General features: G+C 35.0%; 3 protein-coding genes and 1 long non-coding RNA gene across 9 annotated transcripts; 3 read left to right on the top strand and 1 right to left on the bottom strand.

Annotated features, from left to right (window-relative positions):
- Positions 1-3,171: 3,171 nt before the first annotated feature.
- On the top strand, positions 3,172-24,104 carry LOC18611495 (protein argonaute 5-like). Of its 4 annotated transcripts, none has more exons than XM_088805398.1 (23): positions 3,172-3,710; positions 4,153-4,370; positions 4,472-4,621; positions 4,736-4,869; positions 5,008-5,117; positions 5,245-5,348; positions 5,869-6,007; positions 6,116-6,232; positions 6,313-6,420; positions 6,512-6,583; positions 7,028-7,147; positions 7,235-7,385; positions 7,460-7,581; positions 7,674-7,811; positions 7,890-8,032; positions 8,129-8,191; positions 8,271-8,334; positions 8,700-8,826; positions 8,919-8,992; positions 9,108-9,202; positions 9,301-9,332; positions 9,434-9,613; positions 24,040-24,104. In XM_088805398.1, the coding sequence occupies exons 1-22, from the start codon at positions 3,285-3,287 to the stop codon at positions 9,607-9,609; spliced, it is 2,883 nt and encodes a 960-aa protein (XP_088661524.1). In that variant the 5' UTR covers positions 3,172-3,284; the 3' UTR covers positions 9,610-9,613; positions 24,040-24,104. The 4 variants fall into 4 exon arrangements, with proteins under 4 accessions (XP_088661524.1, XP_088661526.1, XP_017980773.2 ...); XM_018125284.2 differs by lacking the exon at positions 24,040-24,104 and adding an exon at positions 10,493-10,801 and having other exon boundaries at positions 3,173-3,710; XM_088805400.1 differs by lacking the exon at positions 24,040-24,104 and having other exon boundaries at positions 8,757-8,826; positions 9,434-9,826.
- On the top strand, positions 12,751-13,731 carry LOC18611496 (histone H3.2). The gene has a single exon (XM_018125296.2). The coding sequence runs from the start codon at positions 12,911-12,913 to the stop codon at positions 13,319-13,321; it is 411 nt and encodes a 136-aa protein (XP_017980785.1). The 5' UTR covers positions 12,751-12,910; the 3' UTR covers positions 13,322-13,731.
- Positions 16,285-22,416, top strand: LOC18611497 (protein argonaute 5-like). Of its 3 annotated transcripts, XM_088805404.1 has the most exons (21): positions 16,285-16,895; positions 17,313-17,530; positions 17,628-17,777; positions 17,869-18,002; positions 18,117-18,226; positions 18,349-18,455; positions 18,974-19,112; positions 19,221-19,337; positions 19,418-19,525; positions 19,617-19,688; positions 20,129-20,248; positions 20,335-20,485; positions 20,550-20,671; positions 20,765-20,902; positions 20,977-21,119; positions 21,216-21,277; positions 21,357-21,418; positions 21,786-21,912; positions 22,005-22,079; positions 22,193-22,287; positions 22,385-22,416. In XM_088805404.1, exons 1-19 carry the CDS (start codon positions 16,449-16,451, stop codon positions 22,061-22,063), a joined length of 2,586 nt encoding a protein of 861 aa, XP_088661530.1. In that variant the 5' UTR covers positions 16,285-16,448; the 3' UTR covers positions 22,064-22,079; positions 22,193-22,287; positions 22,385-22,416. The 3 variants fall into 3 exon arrangements, with proteins under 3 accessions (XP_088661530.1, XP_088661531.1, XP_088661537.1); XM_088805405.1 differs by lacking the exon at positions 22,385-22,416 and having other exon boundaries at positions 21,355-21,418; positions 22,193-22,255; XM_088805411.1 differs by lacking the exons at positions 21,357-21,418; positions 22,385-22,416 and having other exon boundaries at positions 16,286-16,895; positions 22,193-22,255.
- Positions 23,794-24,160, bottom strand: LOC148764454 (uncharacterized). The gene is made up of 2 exons (XR_016025834.1): positions 24,070-24,160; positions 23,794-23,953 (listed from the first exon to the last, which is right to left on the bottom strand). It is a non-coding gene; the product is annotated as an uncharacterized LOC148764454 (long non-coding RNA).
- Between the last annotated feature and the right edge of the window lie 3,187 nt (positions 24,161-27,347).

A 27,347-nucleotide genomic window follows, 5' to 3' on the forward strand; every position in this document is an offset into this window, starting at 1 on the left:
TGGGTCCGCGTTTTGGTCGCCTAATGGCCTTTTTTCTCTTCAGATATGTCCCCCAATAGGGTGACGTATACGTTTTTCTCCTTTGTTGCGTTGACTGTTTTGCCCTTGAACGCAATGTGCAATGTTAAGAAAGTTTCTGATAAAGTATTAATATAATAGGAGTAATTAGAGATAATTAATTAATGACCAATGAGCCATATATAATTAGTTTTTACAAATGATTTAGGTTAATGGATAATGAGTTTGAACTAGGTGTCATGGATGAATTGTTTTAAATGGTTTAAAATGTACGCAAATGATGCAAGCTCTCAAGATAAAATTGCATCATTTTTTATTTAAAAAAATATATAATTTTTTCATTCAAAGACTATTAGATTATTCGACTCTTTATCTCTTCCCTTTGAAAATATTGTTTTTTACCTGTTCATAGAGCATTTTTTTATCCTTCAATTCTATGAATATTAAACTTGATTGATTTTCATATTAAATGCAACGTTCATCGATAAATTAAATATTTATGAATAGATAGATTTTTATTGTGCTCATTGCACTGCTCTTCTACCTATAAAGAAGAGAGATCCAGAGCAATATCTCAATCTTAGTATCTCTCATGGAGAGTCTTATATTAATAAAGAATTTGATAAACTTTGATACTACCTGTCATAAAACCCACACTTTTATCTCAATAGATATGCTTATTAGCTTATGTGAGTACTAATCTTTATCGAGTTGTTGAATCGACTGTTTTGTAAATAAATTGAATAATGATAAATAAATATTTACTATCATTAGCATTATTTGAAGTCTAATATTAGTACTTTTATAATAACAAGATATTGATAAAAACAACGTACCTAAGCATTTGATTCATTAGTTGATCATAATCTCCTTCTTAAAAAGAGTAAGATTTAAATTTCCTTCCCAAAATATATGTAAGAAAGATTTTGATAAAGATAAATAAGTATTTTTAGTAAGTATTGTGAAATTTTGAATATATTTAATCACATATTGCATTTTATAGAGAAATTTTGTATTTCCATGAATACTAAACTTTATTGAGTTGATAGAGAAAATATTTGATCAATTAATTGAATTCATGAATTTTTTTGTTATCAATAATATTTGAAGTAACCAATACCAAACACTTGCAAAATAAAAAGTGATGTTGATAAGGATTAGAAAAGTGTAAATATAGTGTGTATCATGGAATTTAAATATGTTCATTGTATTGCAATTTACAGAATATTTCTAAAAATTCATAATATTAGAAAAATAAATGGTATTGATAAAGATGTACAAGTATCTTTGTTAGGTATTTTGAAATCTTGAATATGTTTAATTACACATTACATTTTATGAAGAATTTTTGTACTTCCATGAATATTAAACTTTAGTATGTTCTTAAAGTAAATATTTGATCAATTAATTAAATTTACGTGTCCTTATTATCCCCGGTAAGATTTGAACTAACCAATACTAGCACTTGCAAATAAAAATGATATTGATAAAAATTACAAAAGTGCAAGTATAATAAGTATCCGAAATTCAAATATATTAATTACATTGCATTTTATAGAGCATTTATTAACTTCTATGATATTAGTAAAATAAATGGTATTGATAAAGATACACAAGTATTTTTAGTAAGTACCATATAATTTTGAATATATTTAGTCATACATTACATTTTGTAGAGAACTTTTGTACTTTATGAATATATATTAAACTTTATTGTTGTTAAAATAAATATTTTTTTTCTTATGAAGAGCAGCATTCATTTCATATCATGATAAATGAACAAAAGACAGTCAATGGAGCAAATAAATCTCCAGCCACCAATAAAACAGACTTGCAGAACACCAAAAAATACATCTGCAGGGACTACATCCTCCTGCAAACCCCAGCAACCGACATTTACAACCCCCCAAACCTCACAGAGATTAGCATAACGTCATACCACAATGCAGACGATCTAGTCAAAAGAACAAAACAGAACTAACCCCTATACATCAAAAAGAAATCATTCACAGAGACAGTAGAAACAAGGGCAAAAGCAGGAAAACAGTCCCCTGAAACATAAATCTCCCCATTTGGATCACTTACAGATATTGTCGAAATCCAAAGGGCAAGCACGTTTAGCCATCTGGACAATCCAGGCCAGCCTCGTACCAGCTCGCAACTTCATCACCAGCATCTGAACGAACCCACAGAGGATGCATCTCTCTCTGAACCCAAGCCGTTGCCAAAGAATCTGCTACTTCATTTGCAGATCTTTGTATTTTCTGACAACTTCACTGCTTCAGCTTTGACTTGAACAACTCCAAACGCATCATGGTAGATCTATATTTCCAAGACACAGTAGATGGCTACTTAGCCCACTTCACCACATTCTCCGAATTGCTCTCCACAATAATACCATCAACACTACCCCATTTAGATGCCACAACAATTTGAAAAACCTTTTTTATTAATTCAATGAATTTATGAATTCTTAATATCATCAATAAGATTTGAAGTTGTAGATAGCAGCATTTGCAAAATAAAAGTGTTGTTGGTAAAGATTAAATAAGTGCGAGAATAGTAAATAATGTGAACACTTAAATTGTTTAATTTCACTTTACTATACAGTCGAGATTCAATATTATATTTTGAAAACATGCATCCTTCCTTGTTACGAAATTAATGACTTTTACTAAAACCTCAACATCCTCCTCAATGTGAAATTAATGACTCACTGTTAAAACTATGACAATCTCACCTACTCTAATAAGAGTCTGTTAATTTTAATGACATATCGTTATTACCAATTTACCAGCAGAGTCATTCGGATACCAACTATATCAGTTTATTCCGACTTGCAAAATTTGCCCTCTAACCTTACAGTTTTATCCCCGTGAAAAGTATCTCACATGTTAAAAATGATGTCAACCCTTCAAAATGCCAAAGCAGGTCAAAGTCGATAAACGTTTTCGTACAAAAACAAAAGAAGAAACAAAAGGTCATAAAGACTCATCCGACATTTGTTAGAAGAATGAGGGCAAATTCTTCGTTAAAAGCCACGTCATAGCCGTCACTGTCCTTGCACCTATAAAATCACTCATTGTATACGCACGTCTTACCAAGTCTTCTCTCTGTGGCTTTTATAAAGAAAGGCTCACTTCTCTTCAACTGGTTTTTCGGAGCGTCATTTCGAAAGTCTCTACTGCTAACGGTATCATCTTTGTAATCAGTTTCTCGCCTTTTGAAATTTCATCTTGACACAATCTCTCTACCGTTTAACGGCAATGTCTGGACGTGGCGGTCGCCGACGTGGCCCGGGACAGGACTCCGGTAGCGGTCAACCGTCGCCGTCTCTCTCTCGCGGTGGCGGCAGTCGTAGAGGAAGAGGTCGTGTACCCTCTGGTCCTCCTCCTTATTCCTCTTACACTCCGCCTCGTCCTCAGGTGGCTCCTACTCAGCCACCTCCTCCTTCGGCTCCGGCGTATCATCCTTTGTCGAGTTCTGGTGCGGAATCACTGATGAGAGAGGTCTCGCAAAAGCTTACATTGGAGCCAGAGTCTGCGACGACGGCGCCTCTTCTTCCTCCGTCGTCGTCAAAAGCGATTAGATCAGCCCAAAGGCCAGGTGTAGGTCGGGACGGTGAAAAATGCAAAGTCAGAGCCAATCATTTCCTCGTTAAGTTTGCTGACAAAGATCTTCATCACTACGATGTAACTCTCTCTCTCTTCTCTTTTCCTCTCTGTCTTTCCTATTGATTTTTGGCCACTCCTACTCTTGTCATTTGCTGGCCTTCCTCTGTTGTTTTAATCGTTTTATTTTTGTAAGTTTTTTCTATCTCTGTCTTTTTTTAATTTTCTAGTAAAAATTTTTCTGTTCGTGGAAGGCTTATAGTAATTTCTTTTATAGATTTTTTATTTTAATTTATGTTAGAAGCAATTATGGAAGATTTTAACTCTTTATTATATGCTTAAATTATTTACGCTATTCTGTTTATTCCTCATTCTTTGAGTTTTAGTGGTTTCTTCTGTTTGGTTATTTATTTACCTCAATTCCATTTCTGTTTTCCTTTGCATTTTTTTCCGTTCTCTCTTTTTTTGAGAGCTTTTTTCCCTACTCTTTTAATGGCTTTTGGTACTTTATTACGGGTTATAGGTTTCTATAACTCCTGAGGTAACCTCAAAGAAGACGAACAGAATTATAATGCAACAACTCACTGAGTTGTACAAGCAGTCACACCTTGGTGGCCGGTGTCCAGCCTACGATGGCCGCAAGGGCTTGTACGCAGCTGGTGCTCTGCCTTTTGAGTCGAAGGAGTTTTTTGTTAAGATAATCGATGAAGACCAAGGTCGTGGTTCATCCAGTTCAGCAACGTAATATTGTTTTATATTATGATGGTGTCTATATGCAATTTCGTTTTTATTTAGTATCATTGTTGTCTAAGGGTTATTTGTTTGGTTGTCTGTTATTGCAGGAAGGAATGGCAATATAAGGTGGCGGTCAAATTGGTATCGAAACCTGATCTTCATTATTTGCGGGAGTTCTTGCTTCGAAGGCATTTCGAAGCTCCTCAAGAAACTATTCAAGTGCTGGATGTTGTTCTTAGGGCTAAACCATCAGAGAAGTACTCGCCTGTTGATAATCTATAGAATGTTCAGCATTTGTTGTTAATATATTGCTGAAACTAAACTTATATGCCTCTGTAGCGGATTAATCTATTTGAAACGTCCTTTTGCAGTTATACTGTGGTGGGAAGGTCATTTTTCCACCCAGATTTAGGTCCAAAAGGAGAGCTTGGTAATGGAATAGATTACTGGATGGGGTATTATCAGAGTCTTCGACCCACTCAAATGGGTTTATCTCTTAATATTGGTAGCTATTCCATGCTTCTTGTTCCTTCAGATTTGTGTAGCCACTTGTACTTAATGTTTTAGTTGTAGTTGTATTATCAGAGTCTTCGGCCCACTCAAATGGGTTTTTTCTTTTCAAATCTCTGGTTTTGCTTTACAGATGTGTCTGCTCGATCATTCTATGAGCCACTTTTAGTTACGGACTTTGTTACCAAACATTTCAAGCGTACAAGCTTGAAAAGGCCTCTGTCTGATCAAGATTGTGTTAAAGTATTATTCTCCTTATCCTTCTGTTCTTACTATTTCTGTGTATAGTCACTTATTTGTTTCAAAGTGTTTTATATCATCAAAGTGGTTGAAACTTCTTATATGTTGTTTCTATTTCCATGATTTTTAGCTGACAACGGCATTGAAAGGGGTGAAGGTGCGACTTATCCACATGGCGTATGCAAAAACTTGCAAGATCGTTGGCATATCCAGATTGCCAATAAGCGAGTTAACGTGAGTTTGTTATAATTGCTCATAATTATTCGAAGCTATTTGAAATACTAAAGTACCTTTTTTGGGCCAGTATGGTAGAACTGTTTTTGGGTGATCTCTGTTCAGTCACAATTCGATTGCTAGTGGCAGTCCCATATGTTTACTACCCAAATAAGTTCCATATTCAAATCGATCAGAGTTAATAATCAACTTGTTGCAGAATATATTTCATGCTAGATATGTGAGTCAATAGCTACCATCATCGCCGTGCAAAGAACCCGTCTGGATAATTCTGAAAAGTAGATTATAAAGTATTTGAATGGGATTGTGAGGGATATCTCAGGGAAAAGAGGTGCTTTACAAGATGAGGATTTCTGTAATAAGAAAAATAATTATATAACATTTGATTCCAGAACCTTATTTTCTCTGTTATATTGTCATCAATGATGTAATTCTCTTTTTTTTTTTTTATTAATCTAACTCCTTTTCTCTCTTCCTATTTAGTTCTATTATACTTTTGTGCAATTTTTGGTTTTGTTAGGTTTACTCTTGACGACAAGAAAACAAATGTGTCTGTGGTTCAGTATTTCCTTGAAAAATACGAAATTGTGCTTAAACATCCATCGTTGCCTGCCCTTCAATCTGGAAGTGAAGCAAAACCTATTTACTTGCCAATGGAGGTTCAGTTTATATGGATATGGAATTATTTTCTTCTTATTGCCTTTTTACCACTTTCTATACTGATATTTTTTACCCTTCTCCCCTATATGATTTTGTTTGTTATGCAGCTGTGCCAGATTGTTGAAGGACAGAGATACACAAAAAAGCTAAATGATCAACAAGTGAGAGCTCTGTTGAAAGCAACCTGTAAACGTCCACCTGATAGGGAGAGGGATATTAGAAGGGTACAGCAACATTGAGATACTCACTTTTTTGTTGATTAATTAAGAACAATGGTGTAACTTGGCATATCGTGTTGCTGCAGATGGTGAGCAATAATAATTTTAACGGAGAAGAGCGTGTAAGTGAATTTGGAATTCATGTTGGACAAGAACTTGCACTCGTTGAAGCGCGAGTTTTGCCTGCTCCAGTGGTAAGTTCATCCCAAAATGTTATATTTCAAGAGAAATCATGCTTGGTGTTTTATTATGAAATATGATGTTCGTATGTTTTGGTTGCTGCAGCTTAAGTATCATGATACTGGACCAGAAAAATGTGTTAAACCTAGTAAAGGGGCATGGAACATGATCAACAAGGTGCTATACTAGTTTTCTTTGACTGTGTCGTTCATTTCCTTTGGAATAAAAAAATAGAGAAACCAGAACCAAGTCAAGATGATTGGGTCAGCCCTTTCTTCTTGCACCAAAGATTAAATTTCCAAAGGAACTGGAGTTGCACATGTTTCCGCATTGTATGTTTGACATTGTAATGTGTCTTAAATTCTTTTGGGGGCTTTATTTTGGATAAGCTCTGGGCCTGATTGGAGCATTTATAATACTATATCCAGCTGAAAATTTGGGGAATCATGCTTTTCTTGGCTTTGAGGTTTCGAGGAATGGTGGTCTCTTTGAGGTTACTAGTAATAGAATCCTATTTACATAGCCCTCGGAACCTGAAGGCAATTGTAGTCATTTGCATGAAGTGTTGCTACACCAGGATTTTCACTGATTATTTTTTTTTTTTGTTTTTTGGTTCTGCAGAAAATGGTCAATGGTGGGGAAGTGGATAATTGGACTTGTGTGAACTTCTCCTCAAATTATGCAAATATTTCAAATGACTTCTGTACACGATTGGTGGAAATGTGTAATAACAAAGGAATGGTATGCTGTGCAGTTTCTTACATGCAGATTTTTTGTTTGTTATTAAGTAATTGACTGACTTGATTTTTCATCTGCTTGTTATACAAGGTATTTCGTCATACCGCTGCAGTCCCTATCCGTTCAGCTCATCCTTTTAGAATTGATCAAACTCTGCGAGATGTTTACGAGGAGTCTACAAGGCAGAAGAGGCCACTTAAATTGTTGATAATTATTTTACCTGATCAGAGTGGCTCATATGGTAAGAGATCCAGATTTAAAATGTATTTCGATGATTCTAGTATCTCTTCACAAATAAAATCTTGTTGCTTACAGGGAAAATTAAACGAATATGTGAGACAGAGTTAGGTTTTGTTTCTCAATGTTGTCAGCCCAAGCAAGCTTCAAAATATTACCCTCAATATTTTGAAAATCTTGCTCTGAAGATCAATGTGAAGGTATTTTTTCTGCCTCATTGATTATTTGGGATTTTGATGTTGGCTTCTTTTGGTATTTTCTTAGTCATCTTTGAGAATTGTAAATTTACCAGGTTGGGGGACGTAATACCGTGCTGAATGATGCCATTGAAAAAACAATTCCTCTTGTGTCTGATGACCCTACAATTATATTTGGTGCGGATGTCACTCATCCACAGCCTGGGGAAGATTCTAGTCCTTCAATAGCTGCAGTAAGCATAGTCATGTTCGCCATTGTCTCTTTTCTGTTTCTGCATCTAGTTAAGAGCTAGGTAATTGATTGGCTGCAGGTGGTTGCTTCAATTGATTGGCCAGAGGTAACTAAGTACCGAGGAATAGTTTCTGCACAGCCTCATCGAGAGGAAATAATCCAAGATCTCTATAAAACAGTTCAGGATCCTCAGAAGGGTGTTGTTCCTAGTGGAATGATCAGGTATGGAGGTGAATATGGTTTTATTTTTAGGACTGTGTTCAAGTGTTATTGGAAGACGTCTTCTTATTTCCGTCAAGAATAACTTGTTTTCTTCAGGGAATTGCTTATCAGTTTCTATAAATCAACTAGAAGAAAACCTTTAAGGATTATTTTCTACAGGTAGCCTTTGTTTCTGATCACCCAAATTCTTGAATTTTTTCAGTGACATTGCTGATCTTGCGTTTTTTTAATTTGGCAGAGATGGTGTTAGTGAAGGCCAATTTAGTCAAGTTTTGCTCTATGAAATGGATGCAATTCGAAAGGTATATTAAAGGTTTATTTTTGGTGGTGGAAGGGGGTGGGGGTTTGTAGGACTATTCTCTCACGTGGACTAAGTAACAGCTCAGTGTCTTTTGGAAAAAAAATCTTATTGAGCCCGCCATCAGCATGAACTATAAGTATTGTCTTGTAAACTCGTAACTCCTATTATTTTGAAAGCTATGGAGTCTGTTATATGGTTCTTTGATTATCAAATTACTTGGGCATTTCTTTAAATGGAAAATACAAAGATTGTATGGAGTTCATGATTTTTCAACTAGCATAGCATGCTTAATAATGTCTGCTACTTTTTAGTTGTGCAATGTTTGGTCTTTGGGCTTGCTGATGCCAGCAATTGTATTCCTTCCAGGCTTGTGCATCAATACAGGATAATTATATGCCACCAGTTACATTTGTTGTGGTGCAGAAAAGGCATCGTACTCGCTTATTTCCTACTGACACTGCCTCAACAGATAAGAGTGGCAATATCGTAGCAGGTAATAAATGTCATAATAAGGATTGATCATATTCTCTGGACCTCCCTTGCTGCAGTATTGTATTAACTTTTTACCACAACCATGTTTTGCAGGTACTGTTGTTGATACTATCATTTGTCACCCCACAGAATTTGATTTTTATCTCAATAGTCATGCTGGAATCATGGTAAACTAGACTTGCCTTCTAATATGATGATCAATTTATACAATTATTGATATGCTTCCTCTATCTGATTTTAGTTTTTCTTTTAAATTGGGTATTCGTTATTTTTGTTATGTAGGGAACAAGTAAACCCACTCATTACCATGTCTTGTATGATGAAAACAAGTTCACTGCAGACAACTTCCAAGTGCTCACAAACAATTTATGCTACACGTAATGGGTTTACATCTTTTTCTATAACCTGAAATAGTGTGAACAGATAATTCTCAGATTAGTTCTACTTATTATATGATAATTCTACCCATTTACAGGTATGCAAGATGTACTCGGTCGGTTTCCATAGGTTAGTGATTTTTTGTTAACTACTCTTAAATTTGTTTTCAAGTTATCATCACTTTATATCTAAGCCAGTGTTAATAGATAATATGACAATTACATTTCTAGTGCCTCCTGCATATTATGCTCATCTAGTAGCTTTTCGGGCACGCTATTACATAGAGGATGAAACTTCAGACACTGGCTCTGCAAATGCGAGACGGAATGCAAGAGACAGAAACGTGGAGGCTCAACCTCTCCCAAGCATTAGAGAAAATGTGAAGGAAGTCATGTTTTACTGCTGAATAGGTGTGTATTTTTCTGTTTATGTTTTTATTTAGGTTTCTTCCACTAATGCATTGTTGGTTAATGGATGGTTCTGTAGTGTATCTTGAAGCCTTCAACACTATACATATATGTTACATTTACATTGCCTTAGGTTGATTTTGCCAATAGCTTTTGAACATTTTGTTTATCCCTGGAAGTTGGGGACTGCCCTCCTGATAATTCTTTTTGGTTCAAGGCTTTGTTTGGTTTTTGTGTACATGTCACAGGTTGAGGTTTTCTTGAGCTGGATACTTTTGAATCATATTGCTCAGTTACTAAGGTTAAATGTCAGACAAAAATGCTAAATAAATTGATTATAGTGACCATATTTTCTTAAGGCAAATACCATAACAAAAAGAAATAATTCACAATTTAAAATAAATGCAAAAAAAAATTGTGGAAGAAATTTCATTGCAAAAGTATTCTAGTTATACATAAGATCGATATGGTTCTTACATAGTTCATTAACTCCTATCTATAAAATAGATATTTTTCCTACATAGTTTGTTAGTGTCTATATTCTATCCTGTCCTGATATTGTTGGCCTTCAAGAAAAATGCGTTCCCTCCTCCAGTTGGAAAGCTAGCTTTAGTTGTCCATTTTAAAATAGCATTTTAATTTTTCTTTTCCGTATCTTGATCCATCTTTAAAAACCAAAAGGATTAAAGGCTGAAAAGCAGCAGTTGCTGCAAGCACTCGCACAACCCTTCGTTGTTCAATTCTATTTGATGCCCATTTCTCATTTTATTTGCACTAATAGCTCTCTGCAATCTACAAAATAACCCTGTTAAACATTTACTGTAATGCAATTTTAAAGTTACAAATATATATAAAAGATTGAGTGCAAATCTTCAATTACAGGATAAGTTAGGAAAAGGAAGAGGAAAATACCTGTGGATATGAATGCTGAAATGGGTAATTGCGATTATGGGCAATCATATGCCCATTCATCCTCTCCTCATGTTGACTTGCAAAGCCTGGAATCTGTGCAAAAACCTGGAGGTATCGACACTATGAAGTTTAGTATTCATCATTAACCATAAAGTTGAAGTGAGCCTATCAACTCATAATCATACTTATTCAATGGTTTTTAGTTAATGAAAGACTTACCATAATAATTAAACATTGGATATGTTGGAGTAATTGGAGTGCTGAAGGGTCCCGGTATTCTTCCCATTGTTCGTTGTGTGAGCAATTTGACAAAAATATCTTCTCTCCTCTTTAGTCTATGCCATGGGTACATGTAGAGGTTTGCGGTGAAACATGATAACGACAAGCAATCAGGTAATTAACTCATTAAAGCTCCATTATTAAACAGAAAAGGATCAAGGCAATCCTGTAACCCTGTCACATTATAGATGCACTATGGAAGAAAAATGAAATGCAAAATACTATAAAAGATGCCTACTTATTGAGGGATTCTAAGGGTAAGTTTGAATCCCAAAGTTAACTCTATCAAAACAAAAGAAACTTCCAAAACTTTTGCGGATTTGGAAGAAAGTAAATATTAAAATTAATAAGCTGCACCTGCATATTTATCATTGAGGATTCTAATAGCTTGCTCAACTTCTTCAAGCTTGGAAAAGCACACAAAACTAAAACTCCAACTTATTTCATTATCATTTCACATAATCTTAACAAATTTAACCATTTCACAGTTGTTAAAAAATTTTTCAGTTAGTTTCCATCCATGTCATCATTTATGTGTTTTATATACACGTTGAAACCCTAAGAGATCAAAAAATAAAAGAATTTAACAAAATTAAAAAAAAAATGCACCCATTAGAAAACTTGTGGTCATTTTCTCCAAACCTTATTTTGTTGAATTTGTTCCCATGGCATTCCCTAAATTTGATGCTGAAGCATATGTTAGCGTTCTTGTTTCTTCAGTGCCTTTGTTACATATAACACTTTTGCAATTTATCATTAGTTTTATTCTCGTCACTAGAGGGTGACCTATGCGTTGCACCTAGGTATTTCTAACAAAAGAAGTATCATAATAAATTTTGATTTAATAGTGATTAAAATAATATATGTAGAAATAATTGTATCATGATTATTTGTTTTACAAAAAGTATCTTATTTGTTAATTTAGTAGGAGCAATCAAAATACAATAGAATACGTAAATAAAAATAAAAGTTACTGAAAAAGCACAAAAACAATAAAAGCAACGAATTCATCCAAAGAAAGAATACTCCATGCCTGTGAGAGTACCAATGTTGATTATAAAAGCATTCAATATTTATTTGAAGTATAAAAAAGAAATAAAGGAATAAAGTAATAATACGCATAATTATTATCGAGAAAACAATTCAATCACAATCATTAAATATTTATCCAAAAATAAGAAACACATAAAATTATAACAATCACAAGAACATTAACATCCACACCAAATGCAATAGGAGGCAAAATAATAAAAAATTTGATTTATTTTCTGTTCAAACAAAACAAAATTAAAAGCAAAAATGAATAACGAAAAGTCCTTCAAAATCCAACAACGACTAATGAAGCCACCAAAGTATCTGCTTTCCCCTAAGAGGGAATCAAGTTGGTTAAATCACATTCAAACCGTTGAACTCAACCTACCCAAAGGCTTTTGAGCTCCAAACCCTCAAATTGGAAAGCAGTGTTTTCCCGTTGACACGTAAAATCTTTCCCTTTGGAAAATGTTTTCAATCTTCCAAATAGCTTTAACTCCTGAAAATGGTTTTTGAAAAACATTTTCTGCAAAACAACGGACCCTTTTTTTCAAAATTTTTAACATTTTTTCCAACAAAATACCCAATGCCTCGTTCTTGATTTGGTCAGTTCTAGTAACATATGCGTCTTTGGGCCTCCAGTTGATTACAAACTTGCCTTCCAAAGCTTAACAAAAGTAGTTTTCAAAACGACAATCTTTTTCCGCGCACAACACCAAATTCGGCAAAAATTTATTTCAAAATTTTCACAGTTCCCAGCCCTCCAAAATTTCCATGAAAGGGCGTGAAATGAAGATATTTAGCGCCTAAACAAACAAACAAACCCTATTGGTCCTTTCCATTTGACGCGGATTACAATCCCAGGCACTCCCTCTCTCCACCGTACGATCAAAAAAAAAAAAAGGAAAGATCCTCCCCACTCCAAAATTTCCCAGTTATCGAATCTCCCACGCTTCTAAGCTCCTCTATATGAAACCCCCAAACCCCCACCCAAATTTCGCATCCCAAATCTTCTCTCATTTTCTCAAGAAGCAAACAGCAAGTCACTGAAGCCCCATTCCACTTTTCACTTTCCAAATGGCTCGTACTAAGCAAACCGCCAGAAAATCCACTGGAGGCAAGGCACCAAGAAAGCAATTGGCTACCAAAGCCGCTAGAAAATCAGCCCCAGCCACCGGCGGAGTCAAGAAGCCACACAGGTTCAGGCCAGGAACCGTGGCCTTGCGTGAAATCCGAAAGTACCAAAAGAGCACCGAACTCCTGATCAGGAAACTCCCATTCCAAAGGCTGGTGAGGGAAATTGCCCAGGATTTCAAGACCGATCTGAGGTTCCAAAGCAGCGCCGTTGCGGCTCTTCAGGAGGCGGCTGAGGCTTACTTGGTGGGTCTCTTCGAAGACACCAATCTGTGCGCCATTCACGCTAAGAGGGTTACTATTATGCCTAAGGATATCCAGTTGGCTCGGAGGATTAGGGGTGAGAGAGCGTAGATTTAACAACTTTATTTTTATATTTATTTTGTATTTTTGGGGTTTGATGTGGGAAATATGAAGGTGTAAAGTTGTGAGAATTAGATGGTAATTCGATTTTTAAAGTTGGTTTAGGTTAATGTCCTTGAATACTGTGCGTTTGTTTTGGAAATGGCTCGGATTAGCCTAAGAAGTCCGGGCCGTGAGGAGGCACGCGGGCTCCCTTCAGTAGCCCAAGGGACCCGGCGCCGCTTCGGCGCTATTCTTCTGGTTGTGCGGGTGGCAAAACGGTGCCGTTTTTGGCACCCATGTATTTAAATCCCTTTCTCTCTCCTCATTTCTCAAAAAGAAGGTTGTCAATTTGGAAGTTGAATGGTGTACAATATCCAAAGGTTTCTAATGATTAGATGATGGGGAGATTTGCTAGTTTATTTGGTCGTGCGTACATCTCTTATTTATTCTCCTTTGTTTCTGCAATTTTACAAATTGATCGGAGAAGGAGGGCGCAGTCCACTGTGTTTCAAATGTGGCAAAAGCCATTCACATGAAGAAGTTTTCAGTAGAATGCATTATTTTATGTTCTTTTTTCCTCTTTGAATCTTGGGTTTTCACATGATTCCTTTCTTTTTGTTGTGGAAAGCCTTATCAGATGCCTTCTTTCTTAATATAATAAAACCTCTTAGATTCGGAACCAATACTGTTTAGTACATAACACATGTAATTCAAATTAAAAAAAACAAAAGTTGTTTCCTTTTTTCTTTCCTTGAACTTTGACTTGCTATAAGATTGTCTAAATATAATTTCAATGTGGGTGTAAAATAAGATAGCCTAAATGTACATTTTAAAATCTAATGTTTGTTAAATTGCTATATGAAAATCTATTTATTATTTTATTTAAAGTAGGATAACTTTTTCGATGTTTTCCATTTAAAGAAAATTGATAATAGAAGGTACTAAATATAGTTAATTTTTCTTAAATGAATAAAATTCAAAATGTTGTATCTCAATTTGAATGAAATAATATGTTGATTTTTGAAATAAAAGTTTGAATAATATTAGATATTGAAGTTAGACTTGGTAATTTTGGACACGACACGTTAACACGATAAGAGAAGATACGAGTTAAATAGGTTTTTGGTTTACTTTTAACGTATTTTGTATCTGACATGACAAACACGTTTACTTAATCGTGCTATATATTTAAACGTGTATACATAACACGTTTATTAACTTATTAAACATTAATAGTTAAAAATTATTTTAATGGCAATAAAGGTTTATTGTCTTTAATGGCACATCATTAGTACAATTAGAGCCCACTCTAATACGAGCTATCACATTTCATATCAACTTGTAAGGTATTGTTCACTTTCACTCGCTAACATCATGGTTGTTTTCCTATAAAAAGCGCCCCACATGTTGAAAAAGGTGTGAACCTTTCAATATTGTCTCATCTAACTCTAGTGTCTGGTAATGTGAGATTAATAACTCGTTATTGAGATCATAATATCTTTCATTACTGAATATTAAACTTTATTGAGTTGTTAATGCAAATATTGAATCTAATATGGAATCAATTAATTGAATTAATAAATCCTTAGTGTCATCGTTAAGGTTTGATAAAGATGTTTAACGTGTATGTATAGTAAGTATCATGGACACCAAATATGTTCTTTGTTTTGCTTTTTATAGAACATTTTTTGAATATAAGATTATTAAAATGGATCTTATTTATGAATATGTGTTAAGTATTTTTAATTGGTAAATACCACGAAATTATGAGTATTTTAATCATATTTTGTTTTTATAGAATTTTTTTTTTACTTCTGTTAATATTAAACTTTGTTGAGTTGTTAACACAAATATATAGTCAATTAATTGAATTAATGAATACTTACCATCATCATAGAGATTTGATAACGATGTTAACCGCATATGTATAGTAAGTATCATGAACACTAAAAATTTTCATTGGTTGCCTATTTTAGAACATTTTTGAACTTTTATAAGATTAGTAAAATATGTGTAAATATTTTTAATTGGTAAATATTGTGGAATTATGAGTATTTTAATCACGTTGTGTTTTATACAAATTTTGTATACTTCCATGAATATTAAGCTTTACTGAGTTGTTAGTGCAAATATTGAAATAATTAATTGAATTAATGAATTCTTACTGTCATCATTAAGATTTGATAAATATATTAACCGTGTGTGTATAGTAAGTATAATGGACACTAAAAATGTTCGTTGTATTGCCTTTTATAGAGCATTTTAAAAGGCAATACAATGAATATTTTTGAGCCTTTATCATATTAGTGAAATAGAACTTATTTTTAAATATACATCAGTATTTTTAATTGATACCTTTCAAAAAAATATTTTTAGTTGATAAATATCGTGAAATTATAAGTAATCACATTTTATTCTTTAAATGAAATTTTTTTAAACCCGTGAATAGTAAACTTTATTGTGTTGTTAATTCAAATATATAAGCAATTAATTGAGTTTATGAATCATTAATGTCACTAGTAATATTTGAAGTAACTATATCAGAACTTACAAAATAAAAATAATATTATTAAAGATGAGAAAAGTAACAATAAGTTACAATTCAATTATATTTATTACATTTCATTTTATAGAACAATTTTTTCACTTATATGTTATTAGTAAAAACTGACCGAGTTATCGCACTGTCGAGGAAAAAAAAATATCATGGGTTAAAAAGGAAAAAGAAAACTGACACCCCACCCCGAACCCTTCAAATTCGTACCCATTACGGCTAGTACAACCCATCAAAACTTCAGCAATGCCAAAGTCGTTAACGTTTTCGTACAAAAAGAAAAAGAAGAAACAGGGCCATAAAGACTCATCCGACATTTTGTTAAAGGAATGATGGCAAATTCGTCATTAAAAGCCACGTCTTAGCCGTCACTGTCCTTTCACCTATAAAATGAGGCATCGTATACACACGTCTTCCAAAGTCTTCGCTCTGTGGCTTTTATAAAGAAAGGCTCACTTCTCTTCAACTGGTTTTTCGGAGAGTCATTTCAAAAGTCTCCACCGGTAACTCTATCATCTTTGTATTCTGTTTCTCGCCTTCTGAAATTTCATCTTGACACTATCTCTCTGTCGTTTAGCGGCAATGTCTGGACTTGGGCAGGGAAGGGACTCTGGTAGAGGTCAAGCGTCGCCGTCTCTCTCTCGCGGTGGCGGCAATGCTAGAGGAAGAGGTCGTGAAGCTAGTGGAGGACGTGGACCCTTTGGTCCTCCTCCTTATTCCTCTTACACTCCGTCTCCTCCTCAGGTGGCTCCTACTCAGCCACCTCCTCCTTCTGCTCCTTCGACATCTACGGCTCCGGCGTATCATCCTCCGTCGAGTTCTGGTGCGGAATCACTGATGAGAGAGGTCTCGGAAAAGCTTACATTGGAGCCAGAGGCTGCGACGATCGCGCCTCCTCTTCCTCCGTCGTTGTCAAAGGCGATTAGGTTCTCGCAAAGGCCAGGTGTAGGTCGGGAAGGTAAAAAATGCTATGGTAGAGCCAATCATTTCCTCGTTAAGGTTGCTGACAAAGATCTTCATCACTACGATGTAACTCTCTCTCTTCTCCTCTCTGTCTTTCCCATTGATTTTTAGCCACTCCTACTCTTGTCATATGTCGGCCTTCCTTTTTTGTTTTAATCGTTTTATTTTTGTAATTTTTTTCTCTTTTGTTCTTTTTTGCTTATATCTCTGTCTTTTTTTTTTTTTTTGGTCGTGGAAGGCTTCTAGTAATTTCTTTTATAGATTGTTTTTATATTTTAATTTATGTTAGAAGCCAATTATGGAAGATTTTAACTGTTAATTATATGCTTAAATTATTTACGCTATTTTCTTTATTCCCTATTTTTTGAGTTTTATTGGTTTCTTCTGTTTGGTTATTTATTTACCTCATTGCCATCTCTGTTTTCTTTTTCATTTTTTGCTTTTCTATTTTAATGGCTTTTGGTACTTTATTACGTATTATAGGTTTCTATAACTCCTGAGGTAACCTCAAAGAAGATGAACAGATTTATAATGCAACAATTCGCTGAGTTGTACAAGCAGTCCCACCTTGGTGGTTGGTGTCCAGCCTACGATGGCGGGAAGAGCTTGTACACAGCTGGTGCTCTGCCTTTTAAGTCAAAGGAGTTTCTTGTTACGATAATCGATGAAGACCAAGGTCGTAGTTCATCTAGTAAAGCAAGGTAATATTGTTTTATACTATGATGGTGTCTATATGAAATTTCGTTTTTATTATCGTTTTTGTCTAAGGGTTATTGGTCTGGTTGCCTGTTATTGCAGGAAGGAACGGGAATATAAGGTGGCGGTCAAATTGGCATCGAAACCTGATCTTCATTGTTTGCAGGAGTTCTTGCTTGGAGGGCATTTGGAAGCTCCTCAAGAAACTATTCAAGCGCTGGATGTTGTTCTTAGGGCTAAACCATCTGAGAAGTACTCGCCTGTTGATAGAATGTTAAGCATTTGTTGTTAGTAATTATACGCCTCTGTAGCGGATAAATCTACTTGAAACTTCCTTTTGCAGTTATACTGTGGTAGGAAGGTCATTTTTCCACCCAGATTTAGGTGGTAAAGGAGAGCTTGGTAATGGAATCGATTATTGGAAGGGGTATTATCAGAGTCTTCGGCCCACTCAAATGGGTTTATCTCTTAATATTGGTAGCTATTCCATGCTTGTTGTTCCTTCTTAAGATTTGTGTAGCAACTTGTACTTAATGTTTTAGTTGTAGTTGAACTGGTTTTCCTTTGCAAATCTCTGGTTTTGCTTTACAGATGTGTCTGCTCGATCATTCTATGAGCCACTTTTAGTTTCGGACTTTGTTGCCAAACATTTCAAGTATACAAGCTTTTCAAGACCTCTGTCTGATCAAGATTGTGTTAAAGTATCATTCTCCTTATCTCTCTGTTCTTACTCTTTGTGTAGTCACTTATTTGTTTCAAAGTGTTTTATATCATCAAAGTGGTTGAATTTCTTATAGGTTGTTTCTATTGCCATGATTTTTAGGTGAAAAAGGCCCTGAAAGGGGTGAAGGTGCGACTTACGCACATGAAGTATGGTGCAAAAACTTGCAAGATCGTTGGCATATCCAAATTGCCAATAAGAGAGTTAACGTGAGTTTGTTATAATTGCTCATAATTTTCTGAAGCTATTTGACATACTAAAGTACCTTTTTTGGGCCGGTATGGTAGAACTGTTTTTGGGTGATCTGACGTTCTGTCACAATTGGATGCTTGTGGCAGTCTCATATGTTTACTACCCAAATAAGTTCCATATTCAAATCGATCAGAGTTAATAATCAACTTGTTCCAGAATATATTTCATGCTAGGTATGTGAGTCAATAGCTACCATCATCGCTGTGCAAAGAACCGGTCTGGATAATGCTGAAAAGTAGATTTTAAAATATTTGAATGGGATTGTGAGGGATATCTCGGGAACATAGAGGTGCTTTACAAGATGAGGATTTCTGTAATAAGAAAAATGATTGTATAACACTTGATTCCTGAACCTTATTTTCTCTGTAATATTGTCATCAATGATGTAGTACTCTTTTTTTTTCATTAATCTAACTCCTGTTCTCTCTTCCTATTTAGTCTTATTATACTTTTGTGCAATTTTTGGTTTTGCTAGGTTTACTCTTGACGACAAGAAATCAAATGTGTCTGTGGTTCAATATTTCCTTGAAAATCACAAAATTGAGCTTAAACATGCATCGTTGCCTGCCCTTCAATCTGGAAGTGAAGCAAAACCTGTTTACTTCCCAATGGAGGTTCAGTTTATATGGATATGGAATTTTTTTCTTCTTATAATTTTTTTACCTCTTTCTTTACTGATAATTTTTACCCTTCTCTCCTAAATGATTTTGTTTGTTATGCAGCTGTGCCAGATTGTTGAAGGACAGAGATACACAAAAATGCTAAATGATCAACAAGTGAGAGCTCTGTTGAAAGCAACCTGTAAACGTCCACCTGATAGGGAGAGGGACATTAGAAGGGTACAGCAACATTGAGATACTCACTTTTTTGTTGATTAATTAAGAGCAATGATGTGACTTGGCATATCATGTTGCTGCAGATGGTGAGCAATAATAATTTTAACGGAGAAGAGCGTGTAAGTGAATTTGGAATTCATGTTGGACAAGAACTTGCACTAGTTGAAGCGCGAGTTTTGCCTGCTCCAGTGGTAAGTTCATCCCAAAATGCTATATTTCAAGAGAAATCATGCTTGGTATTTTATTATGAAATATGATGTTCGTATGTTTTGGTTGCTGCAGCTTAAGTATCATGATACTGGACCAGAAAAAAGTGTTAAACCTAGTAAAGGGGCATGGAACATGATCAACAAGGTGCTATACTAGTTTTCTTTGACTGTGTCGTTCATTTCCGTTGGAATAAAAAAATAGAGAAACCAGAAAGAAGTCAAGATGATTGGGTCAGCCCTTTCTTCTTGCACCAAAGATTAAATTTCCAAGGGAACTGGAGTTGCACATGTTTCCGCATTGTATGTTTGACATTGTGATGTGTCTTAAATTCTTTTGGGGGATTTATATTGGATTAGCTCTGGGCGTGATTGGAGCATTCATAATACTATATCCAGCCGAAAATTTGCGGAATGATGCTTTTCTTGGCTTTGAGGCTTAGAAGAATGGTGGTCTCTTTGAAGTTACTAGTAACCGAACCCTATTTACATTGTCCTTGGAACCTGAAGGCAATTGTAGTCATTTGTATGAAGTGTTGCTGTACCAGGATTTTCACTGATTATTTTTTTTGTTTTTTTGTTCTACAGAAAATGATCAATGGTGGAGAAGTGGATAATTGGACTTGTGTGAACTACTCCTCAAATTATGCAAATATTTCAAATGACTTCTGTACACGATTGGTGGAAATGTGTAATAACAAAGGAATGGTATGCTGTGCCGTTTCTTGCAAGCAGATTTTTTGTTTGTTATTAAGTAATTGACTGACTTGATTTTCATCTGCTTGTTATACAAGGTATTTCGCCATACGGCTGCTGTCCCTATCCGTTCAGCTCATCCTTTTAGAATTGATCAAACTCTCCTAGATGTTTACGAGGAGTCTACAAGCCAAAATAGGCCACTTAAGTTGTTGATAATTATTTTACCTGATCAGAGTGGCTCATATGGTAAGAGATCCAGATTTAAAAAGTATCTAGTTTCTCTTCACAACTAAAATCTTTTTGCTTGCAGGGAAAATTAAACGAATATGTGAGACGGAGTTAGGTATAGTTTCTCAATGTTGTAAGCCCAAGCAACCTTCAAAATTAAGCCTTCAATATTTTGAAAATCTTGCTCTGAAGATCAATGTGAAGGTAGTTTTTCTACCTCATTGGTTATTAGCGATTTATGATATTGGCTTCTTTTGGTATTTTTTTAGTCATTTTTGAGAATTGTAAATTTACTAGGTTGGGGGACGAAATACTGTGCTGAATGATTCCATTGAAAAAACAATTCCTCTTGTGACTGATGTCCCTACAATTATATTTGGTGCGGATGTCACTCATCCACAACCTGGGGAAGATTCTAGTCCTTCAATAGCTGCAGTAAGCACGGTCTTGTTCACCATTGTCTCTTTTCTATTTCTGCATCTTGTTAAAAGGTAATTGACTGGTTGCAGGTGGTTGCTTCAATTGATTGGCCAGAGATAACTAAGTACCGAGGAATAGTCTCTGTACAGCCTCATCGGGAGGAAATAATCCAGGATCTCTATAAAACAGTTCAGGATCCTCATAAGGGTGTTGTTCATAGTGGAATGATTAGGTATGGAGGTGAATATGGTTTTATTTTTAGGACCATGTTATAGTGTTATTGGAAGATGTCTGCTTCCTTCTATCAAGAATAACCTGTTTTCTTCAGGGAATTGCTTATTGCTTTCTACAAATCAACTGGAAGAAAACCTTTAAGGATTATTTCTACAGGTAGCCTTTGTTTCTGATCACCCAATTCTTGAATGTTTTTAGTGGCATTGATGATCTTGGGTTTTTTAATTTGGCATAGATGGTGTTAGTGAAGGCCAATTTAGTCAAGTTTTGCTCTATGAAATGGATGCAATTCGAAAGGTATTTTAAAGGTTTGTTTTTAGGGGTAGAAGGGGGTACAGGGTTTGTAGAACTTTTCTCTCACTTGGACTAAGTAACAGCTCAGTGTCTTTTGAAAAAAAAAAATTATTGAGCCTGCCATCAGCATGAACTATAAGTATTGTCTTATAAACTAAAAACTCCTATTATTTTGAATGCTATGGAGTCTGTTATATGGTTTTTTGTATATCAAACTACTGGAGTATTTATTTAAAATGGAAAATACGAAGAATGTATGGCGTTCATGATTTTTCAACTAGCAGAGCATGCTTAATAATGTCACCTACTTTTTGTTTGTGCAATGTTTGGTGTTTGGGCTTGCTGATGCCAGCAATTGTATGTCTTCCAGGCTTGTGCATCAATGGAGGAGAATTATATGCCACCTGTTACATTTGTTGTGGTGCAGAAGAGGCATCATACTCGCTTATTTCCGACTGACAGTGCCCCAACAGATAAGAGTGGCAATATCGTAGCAGGTAATAAATGTTATAATAAGGATTGATCATATTCTTTGGATCTCCCTTGCTGCTGTACTATATTAACTCTTTACCACAACCATGTTTTGCAGGTACTGTTGCTGATACTATGATTTGCCACCCCACAGAATTTGATTTTTTATCTCAATAGTCATGCTGGAATCCAGGTTAACTAGGCTTGCCTTCTAATATAATGATCAATTTATATAATTATGATATGTTTCTTCTGTCTTGTACTAGTTTTTCTTTTTAATTGGTATTCACTATTTTTGTTATGTAGGGAACAAGTAAGCCCACTCATTACCGTGTCTTGTATGATGAAAACAAGTGTACTGCAGACAGCTTGCAAGTGCTCACAAATAATTTATGTTACACGTAATGAATTTACATCTTTCTTTATAATCTGAAATAGTGTGAACAGATAATTTTTATATAGTTCTTCTTATTATATAATAATTCTACTCATTTATAGGTATGCAAGGTGTACTCGGTCGGTTTCCATAGGTTGGTGATCTGTTCGTTAACTACTCTTAAATCTGTTTTCAGGTTATCATCCATTTATTCCTAAGGCAGTGTTAACAGATAATATTATGATTACATTTGCAGTGCCTCCTGCATATTATGCTCATCTAGCAGCTTTTCGGGCACGCTATTACATAGAGGATGAAACTGCAGATAGTGGCTCTGCAGATGCAAGACGGAATGTAAGAGACTGAAACGTGGAGGTTCGGCCTCTCCCAAACATCAAAGAAAATGTGAAGGAAGTCATGTTTTACTGTTGAATAGGCATGTCTTTTTTTGTTTATGTTTTTATTTGGGTTTCTACCACCAATGCATCGTTGGTTATCTTGAAGCCTTCAACACCATACATATATGTTACATTTACATTCGCTTGAGTTAATATTGCCAATAACTTTTGAACAATTTGTTTATTTCAGTTACCAAGGTTAAATGTGGCTGTGTACAGAGTAAAATTATTCTCAGAATTATGTTTAACAAAAAATATGTTTTGAACTATGATTTTTTTTTTTTTTTGCCTTTGACATGCAATTGTTTTGAGCTATTTGCTACCTGAGGGGCTAAACTAAAATGTTATAAATCATACTTTATTAGTCCTTCCATATATCTATTATTTTCTCTCTTTTTAACTCTTGCATAGTAGACATGAATCTTGATCGATTTTGCATTAGTATTCTCTAGCCATTTCCAGAATAAGAGTGAGAAAATGGATTGTAAAAACAAGTTGTTTTTGGTGCACATGAGTTAGTTTAAGTGGAAGGGTCCAAGAAGAATAGTTAGGAAATGGAAAATAGAATTTGCTTTTGATCATGTGAAGAAGTTCGGGGAACAGATTGGAACTGTGGATCTCACCTTCTTCGAAGAAGACTAAACCAAGCTTAAATTGTTATATAACTGTTATAGTAATAAAGGGGATATTAGCCAAACCGATAGCCAATCGTGATAGTTTAACTGAATTCTAGATTTCCAAACCTAAGCCACCCTATAGCATCAAATATCAGTACGAGAAAAAAAATACTAAATTAATTGATCATAATGACCACATTTTCTTAATGCAATACCATATAAAAAAGAAATAATTCACTATTCGAAATAAATGCAAAAAAAAAAAAAAAAATCATTGCAAAAATATTCTAGTTTTGCATAAAATAGATATGGTTCCTACATAGTTCGTTATAGTTCCTATATATAAGATAGATATGGTAGTTCATTAGTTCCTATACATAAAATAGATATACGTTTCCTACGTAGTTCATTAGTTCCTATGTTCTATCCTGTCCTGGATTTGTTGGCCTCTCAAGAAAAATGCATTCCCTCCTCCACTTGGATAGCTAGCTTTAGTTGTCCATTTCCAAATAGCACTTTCGTTTTTCTTTTCCGTAGCTTGATGGTTCTCTAAAAGCCAAAAGGATTAAAGGCTGAAAAAGCAGCAGTTGCTGTTGGCACCCGCACAACCCCTTCGTTGTTCCCTACTATTTGATGTCCATTTCTCATGTTATTTGCACCAACAACCCTCTGTAATCTACAAAATAATCCCGTTAAACATTTACTGTGATGCAATTGTAAATTTATAGATATATATAAAAGATTGGGTGCAAATAATGACAGGATAAGTTAGGAAAAGGAAGAGGAAAATACCTGTGGATATGAATGCTGAAATGGGTGATTGCGATCATGGGCAATCGTATGCCCATTCATCCTCTCCCATGTTGACTTGCAAAGCCTGCAATCTGTGCAAAAACCTGGAAGTATCGACACTGTGAAGTTTAGTATTCATCATCAAACATAAAGATGAAGTGAGCCTATCAACTCATAATCATACTTATACAATGGTTTCTAGTTAATGAAAGACTTATCATAATAATTAAACATCGGATATGTTGGAGCAATTGGAGTGTTGAAGGGTCCTGGTACTCCTCCCATTGTTCGCTGCGTGTGAGCAATTTGACAAAAATATCTTCTCTCCTGTTTAGTCTGTGCCATATGGATACATGTAGAGGCTTGCGGTGAAACAGGATACCTACAAGCAATCAGGTAATTAACTCATTAAAGCTCCTTTATCAAACACAAAAGGATCAAGGGAATCCTGTGACCCTGTCACATTATAGATGCACCATGGAGCAAAAAAGAAATGCAAAATACTATAAAAGTTGCCTACTTATTAAGGGATTTTAAGGGTAAGTTTGGATCCCAAAGTTAACTCCAGAAATTTTATACCATAATCAAAATAAAAAAACTTCTAAAACTTTTGAAGATTTGGAAAAAGATAAATACTAAAATGAAATTAAAATTAATAAGCTACATTTGCATACTCATCATTGAAGATTCTGATAGTTTGTTCAGCTTTTTCAAGCTTGGAAAAACATAAAAAATCAAAACCCTTCTTCTTGAAATTATCAACATAACTAGAGCATATAGAAAAGATCTATAGATACTGTGAGTACATGTTCAGTTACCAGCAGAGAAAAGCGAAGCTTAGAAAAATATAGTAGTTTTACGGATTTTTGCTTTACATACATATTCTTCCCTTTGATATCGCGACCATTAAGTTCTTCAATAGCTTTTTGGGCAGATTCTGGTGTTTCAAACTGAACATAGCCGTACCCTTTGCTGTTTCCATTGTCAAACTGTCGTGACGTGCGGGTCCGGGGACCCGTTCGTCAGACGCGGGGCGAAAATTAAATCGCAAGGTGCGGGAGTCACCACCAATCTTTTTTATCTAGGTGTGATTGGTCACCTATTAACCCGATTCTTAATCGACGAAGTCCTAAATTAATTTTAGGTCCGTCGAAAGAACGAGAACTGGTCCACGTTTTAGAGATGGGTTCGAGAGTGCGGTTACGCACGGAGAAGGGTTAGCACCTCCGTGACGCCCGTTCTACGAACGGTACCATTTTAATCTTAAGTTATCTTAATATAGCCTTTTCTTAGTTTAATCCCTATTTTATTAATTAAAAATTTTTTTATTGAATTGTCAGACTGAGTTTTTCACTTGGTCTTACGTATGCATATGATGCAAGCATAGAATGATGTCGTGACTTGTTTATTTTAAATGATGGAGTCGGTAATCTTTTATTGGAAAATTATTCGAAGACCATCCCAACGCTTTGGTGAAGTCTCGAAATTCTCCTCACCTAGAGATATCCCCGGAAGAACTCGTCTCTACGAGCTCCTCGGGGAAATCCCATCATCGGGATTCCCGCGCCATTTGCAAAATATGAGTGGCATGCAATGACAGTATAAAATGATGGTATCTATATGCACGCGTTTATTGATTATTTTAAAATTTTTGGTTATTTATTTATTATTATTTTTTTATTTTTTATTTATTATTTTTATATATACTTTATTTTTTGGTTATTTAAATCCATGTTTGTTGTTGGTCAATTTTTTACTTGTTTACAAAGCTTATTTAAATAATTAATTAATTAACTTTTAAACAATTAATTTAACTTTATTTGGTAATATTTATTTGAATTAACGAAATCTTTCATATATTATTTTCTAATAATAACTATTTGACTTAATGGGTTTTGAAATTTAGAGTTCAGATTTATCCCGACGCTTCAGTGAAAATTCGTCTCGAACTTCGCACCCGAAAAACCTCCGCCCGAAAGAGGCAACTCTTTGCCCCCTTTTTGGCGGTAATACTCAAATATTTTCTTCCAATTATATTATTTATTGTTATTATTTATTTATTTTTTCATTTTATTACTATCATTATTTTTTATTTTATTTTATATATATTTTTTTTATTTAATTAATTTTTTTATCTAAAAATATAATATAATATATATATGTATATTTATATTTATTTTTTATTTTTTATTTTTTAAATATAATGTAATATATATACGTATATTTGCATCATGAATTACTATTAATATTATTATTTATTTTATTTTTTTGCAAGCCTTGAAATATATTTATAATATTAATATTTTTTATTATTTACATATCTTTATTAAAGCTAAATAATTAAAATAAACTAAACTAGATGAGCCCAAATCCACAAGAGATGGGTAAGGCCTCACCTTGCTTGGGCCGGAAGGATGGCCCAAGTTGTCTGGGCCGCGTGGAGGTCTGCCTGGCCCGTTTCCTTGGTCCGCTTGGCCCTCTCTTAAACGCACTGTTTTGGGGCTCTGGGGACTCCCTCAAACGACGTCGTTTTGGGGTCGACCCTTTGAATTCTTCCCTCTGCCGAAACGACGCCGTTTTAGGCCTTGGACTCGTGTATATAAACCCCGCTTTCGTCCTTTCCTCTCATTTTCAGCCTTTCCGTTTCTCTCTCTAGCGTTTCCTCTCCCTTCTCTCTAAAACTCTCCTTTCTTCTCTCTTCGCCGGCGCCGGCGCCCCCCCCCCTCTCCTCTCGGATTTCTCTCTCCTAGTCGGCGAATCACTTCGCCTTCCGTTGCAGGCGTCAAGCTCTCTCCCTTCTTCTCTCCGCCGGTCGTTCTTTCCTTTTCTCTCTCTACCCCTTCCTCTTCTCAGATCTCAACCCTTTTTCCCTTTTTTTTGTTGTTGTTTTTTGTTCTTTGATTGTTTGTGGCTAACTGCTGTCTCTCTCTCTTTTTTGCAGGGTTTTTAAAGAGCCGGGTTGTCCAATTTTTTGGACAACCCGGCGAAGGGGGTTCTGCCACCCCCTGGAGTTGGTGGTCAGAGCCCCCCACTTCACGCGTAGTGGGTGGGGGATGGGAAGGCGAAGGGAGTACGCCCAGCCATCTCGATTTTTTATTTATTTATTTATTTATTTTTTTTGTTTAATTTTATTTAATTTATATTTATATTTATATTTTATTTTATTTTATTTTATTTTTAATTTATGTGTCTACACAAACACTTGAACTTTACAAGACAAAATATTTCCATAGTTTGCAAAAATTGCTTGAAGCTTCATGTTGTCGATTGAGGAGTCC

The sequence above is a fragment of the Theobroma cacao genome, chromosome 1 (assembly GCF_053813885.1).
Source record: "Theobroma cacao isolate CCN51 chromosome 1, ASM5381388v1, whole genome shotgun sequence".
Lineage (NCBI taxonomy): Eukaryota > Viridiplantae > Streptophyta > Magnoliopsida > Malvales > Malvaceae > Theobroma > Theobroma cacao.